The 16,883-nt window shown below is 31.0% G+C and overlaps 1 protein-coding gene across 1 annotated transcript; it reads left to right on the top strand.

The window, feature by feature from the left end:
* Positions 1 to 13,881: 13,881 nt before the first annotated feature.
* LOC114380341 lies at positions 13,882 to 14,343 on the top strand. The gene has a single exon (XM_028339344.1). It carries the CDS (start codon positions 13,882 to 13,884, stop codon positions 14,341 to 14,343), a length of 462 nt encoding a protein of 153 aa, XP_028195145.1.
* Positions 14,344 to 16,883: the final 2,540 nt, after the last annotated feature.

Genomic DNA, 16,883 nt, shown 5'->3' with positions numbered 1-16,883 from the left:
AGAGCTGATCTATAATAGGTGTTGCCTTCAAAATGATTGTGGTTCTTGGCTGTAGCATTTTATAGACTTCTCTATCTAATTTGGATTGAGGTTCTTGCAGTTGAATATTCAAATGTAGGAAATCTTCATGATCAAAAGTAGCTTACTTGCATTAAAAATAGTGGTCGCATTTGCTAACTTATCTCGCTTTCTTTTTACACCTTCCCTCCATATAAAATATTTGCTCACTGTTTAAATACCTTTGTCTCTTTTTCTTTCAGATAATTCCAATTATTGTCAACTATTTATCTCGGCTCCAATCAAATGTTTTCTGTTAATCTTGATTCTAGAATAGCATAGTTGAGTTTCAATAGTAATTATTTTTTATGCATTGATGACTTCTCAACTAGGACCGGAATTTGTCAAAATTGGAGTACTACAAAAGATTGACTTGTTTCTTTTATACATTGCTAAGTTTTTGGAATTGAGGCTGATCCTTAGTTAATTTGATTGGAAAGGCTTGCTGTGATATTAACAAAGTTTAGTTTGAATTTGAGTCCAAGATCATGATAATTTGCTCCTTTGGTCCATGCCTGACCATGGCTCTATGATTTTGAGGCAATGATGAGATTATGTAATTATTTGTAAACATTAGATGTTACTATGTCATTGTTTGTAAAACTTTTGAGAAACGTTAGAATATTTTTGCATGTGAGTTGATATATTAAATCCGTCTTATTTTTCTGAAAAAATTATCATTTACTCATTTGTAGAGTTGTTTTTCTATTGGAATGATTTTTACTGCTAAACTTGATGTAAGAATTCTGCTGTTATGGTTCTAAAATAACATGTTTCATATATTAATTGAAAAAAAAATGTGAGGCTCTAATGCTATGAGTTTCACTCAACCGAACAAAACCCAATAATAATATTGAAGGAGGCAAATTCAATCTATTCTTTATTTGGGTGATAATTTAAACTCACGGCATTTTAATCATTAATGATATGTTGTATCTTTCAGGTTTATTCTAAGTGGTTTTTCTTCTTCTTCTGGCTTTTCAGCAAATACCTAGTTGGATAGGGAGTACAAAAGAAGTTGGACGAATGCATGGTTTTCAATTTCTAGCCATGTCAAAACTATGTTATTGAAAAGGTTCAACTGTATGGACAACATGAAATATCAGAGTCTAGGACATCATTCTTGAGAGTAGTATTGCAATTTTTGGCTTCATTAGGATTTATAAAATTTTAGTCCATTAGTTAATTAGAATTTCTATTGCCTTTATAACTATCTTTTGAGCTGTTAGAGAAAATTCAAGTGCTGACTTGGTAATGGAACAAGGCTGCAGGGGGTTCTTTTATTCCTTATCAAACTGGATTATGAATCCTATGCAATGCATCCTGAGCTTCTAATTATACTTGGCAGTGTCATAGATTTGATATTAGTCATGGGAGAGAAATGCAAGCTTGGAAAATTTGTAGAGAAAGCAAAAGAGAAAAGAAGAATAAGCTTGATTTGTTATTGAAGTGTAAAAATTAGTTAGTTACATGATGTTATGGCAGCAATATTACACAAGTTAGTTGGAATAACTAACTTTTAACTAAATAACTAACTAGAGTTCTAACCATCAACCATGATCAAGCTAAACTAAGCATCTAACTATGCTAAGATTCCCCCTCAAGCTAGGAATGGATGTTGGACATTCCTGGTTTGGAGTATAAGAACTAAAAAGCACCATGCATAAGTGCTTTGGTGTATATATCTGCAAGTTGATTGGCAGAAGTTATTGGTTTGACAAGCCTTACAAGGATCTCCTTTCAAATGATATGGCAATCAATTTCGATATGCTTGGTCCTTTCATGAAACACAGGAATTGTAGCAATATGTAAAGTTGACTTGTTATCACAGTACAGAACAACAGGTTGATGGAAAATAACTTTGAATTCTTCTAATAGAAAGGTTAGCCACTGCAGCTTGCAAGTGGCACTGGCTAGAGCTATGTATTCAACTTCTGAAGAGCTTATAGAAAAAGTATCTTGCTTCTTAGATTTCCATGAAATTAAAGAAGAACCAAGATAAACAGCAAATCCTGTAATAGATCTTGTAGTGTCAATGCAGCCAGCCCACTCTGAATCACTAAAGCCTTTTAATTGGATAAAACTATCTACTGAAAAGAAAATGCCTGCACCGGGAGACCCTTTGATGTATCTTAGAATTTGGGAAGCATCTTGTTGACGAGCTAAAGTTAGCTAAGCCACAAACTGACTTAAATGTTGAACAACAAATGTGATATCGGGCCTTGTGTTTGTTAAGTAGATTAATCTACCTATTAATCTCCTGTAAGAAGAGGCATCTTTAGCTGAGAAAGGAGAACCAGAATGTTGATGCAATCTGGTAGTGTAATCAAAGGGAGTGGATATTGGTTTAGAACCCAACATGCCAATATCAGTAAGAATATCTAATGCATACTTTCTTTGGAAAAGATTGATACCAATAAAAGTACGAGCCACTTCAAAGCCTAGAAGAACCTTAGATCATCCAAATCCTTAATTTTGAAAGCATTATCCAATAGGTGTGTAATATTCTGAATCTCAATAAAATTGTTTCCAAATAAGACTATATCATCCACACAAACCAACAAAGCAGTGATAGAATTGTGTTGATGTTTTAGAAATAAAGAATAGTCAAAAGCACATTGTTTGTAACCATGAAATATCAGAAAAAAGGATAACATGGATACCATTGCCTATTGGCCTGTTTCAACCCATACGAAGACCTTTGAAGTCTGCACACTAAACCTGGCTTTTTTGGATTAATACCTTGAGGAATCACCATGTAAACTTCTTCATTTAAATCTCCATGTAAGAAAGCATTATTTACATCAAGCTGCCTTAAGTGTCATTTGTTAATAGCAGTTAGAGCAAGTAATAGTCTGACTATAGTCAATTTAGCCACTGGAGAAAAAGTATCTAGATAGTCCTGACCCTCCACTTGAGTGTATCCATTGGCAACTAATCTTGCCTTGTATCGTTCTATTGAACCATCTAATTTATGTTTGATTTTATAGACCCACTCACAACCATTGGCAGTCTTATGTGGAGGAAGATCAGTAAGTGTCCATGTATGATTAGCTTCTAATGCCTGAATCTCAACATTCATGGCTTGAATCCAATTAGGATCTTTGGATGCCTCACTATATGACTTAGGTTCAACTTGTTGAGTGAAAGATAAAATTGCACTATGATAAGATGGAGATAATCTGTTATAAGAAAGTACAAAACTTAAGGGATAAAGACTACCTGTAGAGTGATTGGCAACAGTTGATGGTAAATAGCTAACATGAAAATCTTTATATTTGCCTGGTCTTTGAATCTGTCTTTCTGATTTTCTAAAAGTTTGTGGTATTTCTGTGGGTGTAAAGGCTGCAGGAGAAAAATCAGGTGGGACAAATGGTAATATGGAAGAAGTGGAGGTAGGAAATTCAATGCCATCATGAAAAGAAGAAATTGGTATAGGCAAAACAGTAATGGGATCATGAGAATCCTGGACATTGAAAGGAAAACAATCTTCATAAAAGATAACATTCCTGGATACACTGATGGCCTTTATTTTAAGATCAAAAGTGACATAACCTTTTGTATGTGACTTGAAGCCTAGAAAAACAGAAGTAGTAGCTCTAGGATCTAGCTTCTTCCTATTTGCAGAAAGTGTGCTAGGAAAACAAAAACAACCAAAGACTCTTAGAATGGTAATGTCATAGGGATGTCCATAGAGTTTCTCATAAGGAGCTTTGTTGTCAAGGAAGGGAGTATGCATACATTTTATAAGAGTAGTAGAATGAATAAGAGCATAGGACCAAAAGACAAGAGGCAAGTTAGACTGAAAGAGTAGATATCTAGTGCATTAAGTAAATGTTGATGTTTTCGTTCGACAATCTCATTCTGTTGGGAAGTTTCAACACAAGAAGTTTGATGTATGATACCGGATTCATCATAAAATTGTTTCATGATGAACTCTGAACCATTATCTGAGAGAATCATTTTTACTTTTGTACCAAATTTCCTTTCAACAAATGAAACAAAAGACTTTAAATGAGATTGAGTTTCTGCTTTAGATTTCATAAGAAATATCTAGAAAAATCTTGAGTGATCATACACTACGGTAAGAAAATATTTATGACCATTTAAAGAAGTAATATGACATGGACTCCAAATATCAACATGTATAAGAGAAAAGGGGGAAGAGGAATGTGAATCACTGTTAGGAAAAGAAATTTTTCTTTGTTTTGCATGATGGCAAGTTGGACATATAAATTATTTGTCAACCGAAAGTAAAGGATGTGATTGCTTCAACATTTGCAATCTTTCAAATGAGGGGTGTCTTAATCGAAAGTGCTAAAGATCAATAGGTGCTTTATTACATGAGCAAGTAGAAATATTAGAAGAAACAAAAGCTATGACAGAAACAAAATCAAATTTCTTCATGTTGAGCTTATAAAGACCATCCACCAAATCAACTGTACCAATCCTCTGTAAGGTTTGTACATTCTGAATAAAACAAGTGTCAACCATAAAGGTTAGCTTACATGACAAAGAAGACAATAACTTTGATATAGAAATCAAATTAAACTAAAAACTTGGAATGTATAATACCTCCTCAAGGTATAAGGAATGAGAAAATCTAACAGTGCCTGCATATGTTGTAGTAACTGTATAACTAGTGGGAAGTTTAACAATAATGGGACTTATTTGTTTACATGAAGAATACAAGTCAGAAGAGGGTGTAACATGGTCTATGGCACCTGAGTCCAATATCCATTCATTCTCACCTGCCTTGCTCATACTACAACTTATTGATGACACATTACCTATAAGTACATGACCAAAACCAATCATTGTGTCAATCTGATTCACATGTGAACTATTGTGAGTTGAAGATCCTTGTTGTTGCAGTAGTGTCATTAAGGCTTTGTATTGTTGAGCAGTCAATTTGACATCTGAACCTTGCGCCTCTTGATTCTGCTCTACATTTGAATTTGCATTTTTATCTTTTACAACATTTATATTATTGGTTGATGGTCCTTGAGGCTTATGATATTTATGACCAGGAGGGTATCCATGCTTTCTATAAAATTCATCAACAGTGTGATTAGTAAAACCACAATGAGTACAAATTTCATTTCCTTTTCCACCTGAATTTCCTCGACCAAAACCAGTTGAACCACTTCTTCCTCTTCTAGAAGATGGATTATGAGGAAATCTATTTTTTCTATAACATTGATCAACAATATGCCAATCCTTACCATAATATGTACATGAAAAGGGTGAGTTTGATGAGTTAGTGTTTGCTACATTAATCAAACTAGTGCTTCCTAATGCATCATTTATGTTAATTTGCCTTTCTTGTTGTACTGCATATGAGAAAACCTTAGCTATTCTAGGTAGTGGATCCATCATCAAGACATTAGATCTAATAGTACTAAATTGATCATTCAATCCTCTAAGAAATTGCATCACATGATCCTGTTTCTTCCTCTATAAAACATTACTAAGTGCATCACATGAACATTTTGGATTACAAACACATATAGGATCAGGTCTATAACTCTCTAACTCGTCCCAAATTACACGCAATCTTGTAAAATACTCAGTTATAGACTTGTCACCTTGTTTAATTGGTGTCATGTCTTGCTGCAATTCTAAAATTCTTAAAAGGTCTCCTTGTGAATATCGTGATTTTAAGTCTTTCCAAAATACCTTGTGCATTATCCATCCATAGTATGTTTGTCTAATTGAAAGAGAGATTGAATGAACCAATCACGAAATCACCATATTATTGCACCTCTTCCAAGCTGCATGAAGTGCATGATCTGATGCAGGTCTTTGAATAAAACCATCGACAAACTCAAATTTGTTCTTTGCACTTAATGCAATAAGCATAGATCGACTCCATGAATTATAATTGGATGAATCAAGAACCGGAGAAACCAAAGCTATCGCTGTATTTTCTCCCAGATAAAGGTAATAAGGACTGTGTACATTGAGTGATTGATCTTGTTGTTGTTCACTCATGATGTAAGAATGAAGGATATGATAATCGAGAGGAAGAATATAAGTAGCGCAGCAGGGCTCTTCAAAGGAAGAGCTTTGATACCATCATAGATTTTATATCAACCATGGGAGAGAAATGCAAGCTTGGAAAACTTGCAGAGAAAGCAAAAGAGAAAAAAAGAATAAGCTTGATCTGTTATTGAAGTGTAAACATTAGTTAGTTACATGCTATTACGGCAGTTATATATACACAAGTTAGTTGGAATAACTAACTTCTAACTAACTAACTAACTAGAGTTCTAACCATTAACCATGATTAAGCTAAACTAAGCATTTAACTATGCTAAGACAATGTAAGGTTTGAAGGTATTTTAGCATTAGGTTTTTGAGATGTACAAGCAACAGGTGAACAACTTTTTGGGATTTTCACATTGTATCAATTTCAAATCACCAACTGTAATTTTTCAAATCACAGACCAACAACATAGAATGTTTTGGAACTACTACAAAAACGTTGTTGAGATGTGTTTTCTTACTCCAATAATGCTATCAGTTTCAACAATAGCGACGCTAGACGAGTCTGTCGTATCTTTTGTTTTCTAAGGTTGGGTTTGCTCTGCTTCGAAACTGTTTTCAGCATTCAAGAGAGGTAAAGTTTGTGGTTGAAGAGTCTAAAACAGTGGCAAAAGTGATAGGAAATGTGGCAAGGTAACTGAAAGGTATCTGAAGATGTAGCAAAGATGCTTCCTGAGGATGGTAAACTAAGAAATGCAACTTTGTGGTGGTGGTATAGAAGTATTACAAAGCTATTACGTTTTGCTTAGGGGTTTGGCACCTTTTTAAGGGTTTATAATGCTATTATGTCTTGGCTATGCTTTGCTTAGGTGTAGAATTATGCTATATGACGTTTTATCTTGTATACTTTCCATTCAACATTTAAAAAAATTATTTTGAATTGTTTTATGTAATTTGTACTTTTTTATTAATACTCAACGTACATTTTTTTCTTTTTGAATGAGTACATTTTTCATGTGTTTATAACATATACGGAACACATGTTCCAGAATATCTATTTCCAAACTGAAAATCTTTCCTACTAAAACCCAATCTCCCACTAGAACCTAAAAGAGAAAACCTTTCCTATTAGAACCCAACCCCTCACCAGAACCTAAAAGAGACGAAAGGAACTTATCTTGAATGGTGATACACAAAGGAAAGAAAGCGTACGAAAAGCTGTGGCGAGGAGGGTTGAGGTGGCATGAGAGAAGGAGGAGAGTCGTCATGGGAAGAACAACAACTTTCACAGGAGGGAAATATGTCATTGCGGGAGCTGCCATCACGAGAAAGGAAGTGCTAGGATAGATGGTTTCTAAAGGAGCAGGGTGTTAGGGTTGGAGAGGTATTATCTCATTAAGGATAATTTATAATTTCAACGATACATTCATGATTCAAATCTCATATCAACTTAATATTAAAAGCCCAATATTAAATATGATTGTGTCTATTATCTTTTGACTTTTCATGTGATTTCAAAATACGTGATTTACATGTAATTATTGTAAATATAATTAATATTAATTGTTTCAATCATTATTATAGTTATAAAAATTTTAAAATCGATGTTTATTATCAATTTAATATTAAATTTTAATAAGTATGAATAGAAATCAAAATATCATCTAAAATCACCTAAAACTAATACAAAACTAAATTGAAAGAATTGATACAAAATTTATTCAATATATATTTACTGAAAAATTAATGATTTAAATATTTTTTAAAATAATATTATAAATGAAATATTTATATTTTTTTATTTATTAAATAAATACCCATAACTAGACTAGACAAAGAACTCCCACACGAATCTTACGTTAATTATATATATATATGCGCGTGTTTTTTTTTTAAAATTCCTTATTATATTATATTGCAAATTAAAATAATATTATTTAATTATTACTAATTTAACTATAGTTGCAACATTAAACCTTGAATCACTATTCGATTCATTAAAATGTCAAGACAAGGATCAATACTTTCGATTCTACAGTTATATCTTTTAACTGCATCTAAACTTTTCAAATTTTCTTTTTTTCTATTTTAATATCAAATTAGGATTTCACTCCTCTAAAGTGAGAGAACGTAAATCACCCCCCAAAAAAAGTGAGAGTGCACTTTAGAGTTTAAAGGATAAAGTGTAATAATAATAATATTATTGAAGTATAAAAATTTCCTTTAACCACCATTAGATTTACAACTTCTGATATACTTCAATTATATATCAACGACAGAGAATTCACTTGCAAGCTGAGTAATAAATATCCGTATATGCATCTTTTTTTTCTTTCTTTGTTTTACTAGAACGAAATAACGCTGTCTATGCAGTAGAAAAGATAAAAATATATTTTTTCCCCCTCATAAAATTAAAAATATTTAAATTGTGTTTTATCTTCTTTTTTTTTTACTAACAAACGAAATAACGTTGTCTATGCAGTAGAAAAGATAAAAATATATATTTTTCCTCATAAAATTTAAAAATATTTAAATTATGTTTTGCAAAGTCTTGATATTTTTTTTTCATCCTTATAAAATTAAAATTTATAATATTTTAGCCTGTATAATTTTTAATTTAAATTTTAACAAATAAGTTTTAGGATTAAAAATTCACAAAATCTAAAAAATTACACAAAATTTTTGAACTCCTCTTTCCCATCCTAGTCCATCTTCTTGAAACCCCATTAAATCACAGGTTCAAAATCACAATCAAAACAACACAACAACATTCATTCCAGACTCACCACAGCCATAACCACAATCACAAAAGCAACTAACAATACCACCACCACCAGTCCACCACCATTGAAAGTTTCGAAAATCATAGAAGAGTTGGACAAAGGTATGTGAATTAACCTAGTCTAGCTTCAGAGTCCATACCAAAAAAAGTAGTATATTAAATTTTGTAAGAACAAAAAAAATACTAAAATTTTTATAAAAATAAAATTTAAATATTTTTAATTTTATAAAGATAAAAAATATATTTTAATCAATTTTCTTCTAGACGGAACTTGATAATTTGTGCATATTATAATAACGTAATTAAGAAAATGAACTATTAATTAAAAATACTCAATTATCTCATGAGCAGCCAGAAAAATGAAACGGAAAACCACTAGCTAACCCATTAAAGCACTTTATTGTGAAACCAAAACAATAGGCATCGGATGATAATCATAAACAAAAGCAGCCACATGGAGCAAGGCAACAGCAGGGACATAGCCATGTGTGTTATTATCAGAATATAATAGATGATTTGTCACTGGCTAGTGATGTCGAACCGATAAGGATGCAAGCTAAATTTTACATATTTTAAAAAGAGTAAATTACAAGTACTTGAAATTAAAAAGGATTTCATATATTTTTTCTCATTTAAAAAAGTATACATAAGTTTTTTCTAAGGTTTTAAAAAATTACAGATGTTTTTTTTAGGTTTAAAAAAATTACATCCTCTTTTTTATTTTTAAAATTTATAAAAATCCTCCAAATGTCGTTTAAGCATTTGGTTGTAAAAAATTATGTTTGTTGACAATTTTGATTAAAAATATAATGTAAAAAGTTTAAAAATTTTGACATTTTTTACACCAACATATAGATTTAGATGTATCCGAATCTAATTTTAAGCAAAAAATAACAAATTTAAATTTTGTGAGTACGAATACAATGATGAATTTTGAATTTTTTTCATATTTATAAAAATAAAAAATATATTTTAGCATTTTTTAATTAAAATTGTCAACACAAATAACTTGATCCTATCAAATATTTAGATGACATTTAAGGGGTTTGTGTAAGTTTTAAAAATAACATGTATAATTTTTTTAAACCTAGGAGAAATATGTATAATTTTTTAAAATTTCAGGATATATATATATATATATATATATAATTTACTTTTTTGAAAAATGTTACTTTATTTTTTTTTTTCTTACAAATGTTACTTTATTTTAAGGAGGTGATTGTTTTACAGAGTTTTTTTTAGTCCCAATAATATAGTAGGAAAGGGAAATTTATCATGTATTTGTTATGAAGTAATAAAAATAATTAATTCAAGTATATTTTATTCCTAGGTAAATCATTGCGAAAGAAGGATATGAAATATTTATTCTCATGAGACATGGATTCCTCTACACATATACTTTACTTACTACCCATTACCCTCTCGGTGCTTGTTAAGAATAGTCCCACATCGGATAATTCATGAACATGATAAGTGCTTATATAGCTGGGTAGACCACCCCCTTATGAACCGGTTTTTAAGGGGACCTTTCGGATGCCTTGGCTGCACTATAAAATTTAATATGGTATCAGAGCCATCTTCTACTTCTGTCCGGTGGGTGCCGCCAGCCCTCGCTTTGTGGTGACAAGCCCTGGCTCGAGGGGGCGTGTTAAGAATAGTCCCACATCGGATAATTCATGAACATGATAAGTGCTTATATAGCTGGGTAGACCACCCCCTTATGAACCGGTTTTTAAGGGGACCTTTCGGATGCCTTGGCTGCACTATAAAATTTAATAGTGCTCCCTTCATGTAGATACTATAATTGTACTTTGAGTTAGTTAGCTTGTTCTTTTTTATCCATAGAAATTAATGAGGATAAGTACAATAACTCACGTGTTATGTTTAATTAATTGAACTAAATCTTTTAGTTGTTATTTTTTTTTATACGAAAGTAAACTTCTTTTAATCATCATAATTATTTTTTTTTCACTTTTTGGTAGGACTCTTAAGATATTTTTACATATAAATTATGGAATTGATCTTTATTTTTGAAACTTAATCACATTTGAAGTCCTTCATCTCCTTCAAAAATGTATTATACGATAATAGATCCCAATTTCTTCCCGCAAAAGCCTTAATTTACAACTAAGACAATTTAGGACAAAAGAGAAAAAATATTTCAACTTATAAATGATTTATGATTATTTATAACTTTTATTTTATGATTTTAAAAAACATAAATCGTTAGTGTAACAATTTTTACACTACCAACCTATAAAAAATCATTTTTAATATACTTTTAAAGTAAATTTTTATAAACTTTTTTTTATATCATAATAGCAATTTGTGATCGATTGAATGATAATATGAAAAAAAAAATCAGTATCATTAAAAATCTATATAAAATCTACGTAATTGAGTTTGATATTTACCCTTATAACTATCTACATGTTAGCAGAGGAAACTAATTATCAATTATAGTTTTTTCCCACCTTAAGGAAACATGCATACAAAAGCTTATGCAAATCAGCAAAGATATCTGGGTCGAAAAGGGACTTCTTCAATGTAAGCCAACATTTTGGGATCTCATTTTCCAGATTAATTTTATTTTGTTGATGCGTGTGTGTTTCTGTTAATTAGCACAAATTTTAAGATATAAACGAAAAGATAATACTATAACTAAATAGGCTATTCCGTTAACATATGCTTGGTATTCACCAAAAATAGAGTTAACGTATGCTTGATATAATATTCGAATTATGGTTTATTAATTTTTCTCTCATTGGACCTTTTTCTTTATCAGTTCTTATTGGACTTGAATTCCTTGATGAAATAAATAAATTAATGATAGGATATTACATGTTATGTGGACCCGCAACAATTCTGATGAAATTAGTAATAGATCATGTATATAACTCATACAAACCTGGTTAATTGGATAGACTAAAAATATTGATCACGTAACTATGTCTTAGCTTGCTTGGTTAAAACCTAAAGGTTCTGATATGATTTTACCAATTCCGAACATAGATTTTAACCACTTTATCAAAAAAGAATTTAAACGGTCACAATTAAAAACTAATTTGAAATCGTATGCTAATACTATTTTCTTTAAAACACCACCTAACCTAATGTGTTTGACATACACGATTTTACAATCTGTCTAGAATTGACAAATAGACAAACAAGTCTTACCCAAAATCTGATATACTTCCGCGTGTAATTAATTAAATAATTAAGCTAGTGGCGACGCATTGTATGAAGCTAAAAAAAAAGCGCAGTTTCAGACTTCAGTTATTCTAGAAGGGTCATGAGCAGCTTGGATATGATTAGGAATAGGAGCTGGTATATTTTTATTTAGGAACTAAAGTACAATACAATAGTACAACACAATTAGAGAGGAGAAAAAAAAGAAAACTCTTAATTTTTTTTTCAACTTTACATTAATGTTTCTTAATTACATAACTCATTATTCATAGGAAAATATAGTAAAAAAGTAACTAATGGAAAAAAATAATCTTAATAATTAAAAATTCTAATATCTATCTACTTATTCTTAATAGAAGAAGTTTTTACGTGAACACATCTCACTCTTTAATTAGAAAATCTTCCTCCAAAAATTATATTTCTTTTTAACTTTTCTCTATCTTCTTTTTTTAACTTTTTTCTTTTTATCTTTTTTCCTCTTTCATATTTATACTTATAAGAAAAAAATCTTTATCATTTTGGAAGTCAAAACTCTCTATGCTTATCATTATTATTTTTATTATCACATATATAAGAATACATTTATGATTTATCATATTATTATAACATTATATTATTTATGTATTATATTATGATAAATTTATATATTTATTTATTATCAAAATTAATTATTATTTATGTACTTACTCTCAGGGAAAGAAGTTTTTGTCTGGATACATGTCTAGAATTCTTACTCTTAATAAAAGAAATTTTTAATTTGTTTGGACACATGTCTGGGGTTATTTACAAGAGTTGCAATTAAAGACTTAAAACTCCTATCCGTAAATATAAAGTTTTATCTCATCTTATCCAATTTATTTGAGTTTGAAATTTTTTGTTTTGCATGTTCCCCTCATGTTATCCTAATAACCTATAGTCTAACGTGCGAATCGTGGAGTCAAGCTACATCTCTCCTAATGTCAATCAACTCTCGATTTTGGTAAATACAATAATAGATTAAGTTTGATCTCGATAAAATAAGATAACTCAAATTTAGTCAGGCTACATCTCCCCGTGAAACGTTAATAAATTGATCTTAAAAAATGAAAATTTTAAATTTAGTTCTTAAATATACAAAAAAGGCAACAAATTAATTCTTAAATTTTAAATATTAAGGGTGTGTTTGAAATGAGTGAAAGTAAAAAAAAAGAACATTGAGAGAAAAGAAAACATACATAATGATGTCTCTTCCTTTGTCTGATTGAGTAGAAAATGAAAGGAAAATATGAAAAAAAGTTAATATTATGAAATAATAAATTTAATTTTTTTTTCCTTCCTCCTTCTAATTTAAATTTCAAATTTTATTTTCCTCCTTCAATTTTTTTCCTCTCTACAAAACATAGGTACGACTTTTTAATAAAATAATCTCATAAATTTAATTATGAGATTAATTTATCATATTTTTTAAATATTTAAAACTAAATTTATATTTCTTAATTTTTAGGAACTAATTTATTACAGTATTACACCTTTACAGATAAAATTGAGTAATTTATCCTTGAATTGAATTTTTAAAAAAATTAGAGAAAAAAAAAAGTGATTAATCCTATAAAATTCTGTGCGTATAACGTACCATATTATAAGTATATGAAACGGGTGCATCACTTTCAGTGTGAAGTGCGAACACGACTTCCGTAACGAGAGAGCCATCCGCAACAACCTCCCCTGATTCTATTTTCTTCAAATTTGCTCAATTCATTTCTTTCTCTCACATCATCCCTTATTTCAAGCACCACCATCCATTTTCACACTCTCTCCAACATTCAAACAAAAAACAAAAAACCGTTAAAAACAATCTCTCTCTTTTTCTTTTCTTTTTCCAATCAATGGCTCACCAAGTCATGGTCCGTCCGCAGCCGGCCCACGGCCACCGGAGACGCGGCGTCGGCGAGGTGGCCGGCGGCGTCGCGGCCGACTGCGCAGCCGTGTGCTGCTGCTGTCCTTGCACGGTCGTCAACCTCGTCGTCCTCGCGGTGTACAAACTCCCCAAGAGACTCGTGAAGAAGGCTGCGAATAAGAGACGGCGCCGTTTGCCGAAGAAGAACAGCACCGACGTCGTGCTGTTGCAGCCGCAGAGATCGAGCAGCGTCGACGCGCTCGACTTCGCGGTGGGGCCCATGTTCTTTGAAGAGTTTCTCAAGAATGAAAAAGAGTCCGAGAACGAGAAGGGCAAGGAGGAAGAGGAAGAGGAAGAGGAAGAGGAAGAAGAAGAAGGATTGGAGATGGAGATGTGGGCCCGGTTCGCGGGAACCGGGTTCTGGCGGAGCGAGTCTCAGCGTCAACCCTAACCGCGTCGAAACGGCGTCGTTTTGTGAAGCGCTTCGGCGAGGTTGTGTTGTGGGACACGTGGAGATGAATACGGCAGAAGCTATGTTCGTGTGAGTGGAAAAAGCCAAATGAGACAGCGATGTGTTGATGTTATGTTATGGCTCAACGTGTGCTTGGATTTTATTTTGCTTTGTTTCCGGATATTTCCTAATTAGAAGCATCTGGTACAATTTTTTTAAGAAAGTGTTTAATTTTTCCTGAAATTGATAGGATCCAAACATGGTGTATCTTAGAACTGATGTTTTGGTTTTGCTTTGAACTTTGGTAATGCTGATATGGAGGAACATTCTCTTCATCTCTTGTATATAAGTGTATATAAAAGTTTTTTCCCCCCACTAGACGGTTATTATCCGTTTCTGCAATTTATAAATATAAGAAATTAAGAACCTTTTGGTTGTGGCCTTGTGGGTAGCTTTTTTATATTTTCCTCCAATTCTGCAATTCCGTGGTGCAATTTTAAGCTAGCTAGGTATACTACTGTTAATTTGTTTGGTCTCTCTTTTTTTTTTAAAGAAAATAATATATATTATTCTCTGCTACATGGAGCTAAAAGATGCCGTTTTAGATCATTGTTTTTCATCAAGTGGGCATTTGTTTGATTAACCGTGTCAAAAATTCTGAATTTTTATTTCTCATAAAATATAAATAAAAATTTGTATTCGATCAAACTAACATTAAATCAAACACACTTGAGGTATAGAAATTGTAATGCAGCAATATGTCGCATGTTGATGTTTGATTGTTTAAAAAATAATAAAAGCAACAAACATCAGTTTCTTCGTATCTCTTTCTTTTTTGGTGTAGTTTTGAGGTCAAGACGTGAGTGCTACATGCTGATTCAAACACCTAATTACTAGGTTCTTAACATACGGAAAAAATCACATCAACGACTAACGTATCAGATAGAAACCAAACACCGTAATAATGTTAAACGCCAATGCGACTTGGGGACGACTTAGTGAAAGTAATAGGTATGATATTTGAGAGTATGTAGTTGTCGTTGACTATGTCTTGGCATTCGGGCAATAGAATTAAGATCCACGCTGGAAATTTGGAGGCTGAATGGGTGTGATGGTTACCATCCACAACTTAGTCCTCACTCTAGAATAAAAATCCTTGTTCAAATTTATGGTGACAATAGCTTATGTGTTGAATTTGAATTTTAATTGCAAAACTTGACTGTTATTTTGTTTGTATGGAAAAATTTCCTTCCTATTAACTAAAATATGCTGCTTTTTCTTTGTTAATTTTACAAATTGTGTTGTCTTCCTTTCAAAGGCATAAACTTGTATGTATGTTATCTTATTTGTAATTAAGTAATAATATAAATTTATTTTATATTGTTAATGTATAGTTATTAAACTTTGTTTTTTATAGAATTTTCATGGGTTTTTTTTATAAGTCTAGTATACATGCACTTTTTACATGACAAAATAGGACATGCATGTAAATTGTTTTTTTTTATTGTTATTCATTTATTTTTTTAGCGAGAATATTGAGAATATTATTGCAAAATATCATATGAAATTACATTTGAGTCAACAACAAATCTAATTTGTAAGGGATCTCATCTATCCAAAAATTCTCATCTAAGCTGAAAACTAACTTAATGCATTTTTGGATTGAAGTTAAAAATATTATGCACACGTTTAAATACAAATTCAAACAGATAAAAACAAAAATAAGAGTCCTGATCCTTTAGGAATGTTACTTATGCCTCAAAAAGTATTTTTGAAAACCAAGCATGCACCTAGCCAACTCGTATGCCACTGGATTCCCACCCCTCTTATAAAAAGAAGATCATTTCTACTAAGGGATTTACAATATTCTACCACTATCACAGTAAACACTACTCTAAAAAGATGTTTTTACATTGGTTATACGATACATTCAAAGACAATTTTAAATTGTCTTTGTAGTCAATATCGTAGAAAGTTTTGACTTTCTACAACGGTTCTTAAAAATTCATCTTAGAAAAACTACACATTTTAAGATGGTTCTCAAGAAAATAACCGTCTTAAAAGGATTACATTCTAAGACGGTTTGTTCAATAATTGTTTTAGAATGTATATTTTTTTTTATAAAAAATTAAAATAAATTTAGATTCTAAGACGATTTTTTAAATAACTGTCTTAGAATATTTTTTAAACAAAAAATTAAAATAATATATTGAGTTAGCTAAAACTTGGAAGCTCTAAAATATACACAAAGCAGATGATCTTGCTGTCAAGTGACCTATAAAAAAAAGTATATTGAGTTAGCTACAAGAATTCTAGCTCAAGTGGATGATTAACTACTAATTATATATTATATTATTATTTGGATAAAATATATTTTTAATTTTTGTATTTTTAGAAAAAATTGATATTACTTCTCATACTTTAATCTTCATCAATTTAATTCCTAAATTTTAGAAAAGTAATGATTTTTGTTTCTTATCAAAGACGATTTTCATCATGAAGAATGACGAAAATCATTACTTTTTATAAAATTTAAGTAT

This window comes from Glycine soja, chromosome 12 (genome assembly GCF_004193775.1).
Source record: "Glycine soja cultivar W05 chromosome 12, ASM419377v2, whole genome shotgun sequence".
In the NCBI taxonomy this organism is placed as follows: Eukaryota; Viridiplantae; Streptophyta; class Magnoliopsida; order Fabales; family Fabaceae; genus Glycine; species Glycine soja.
The sequence above is the reverse complement of the archived record's forward strand: the minus strand, read 5'-3'. Positions and strand labels throughout refer to the sequence as shown.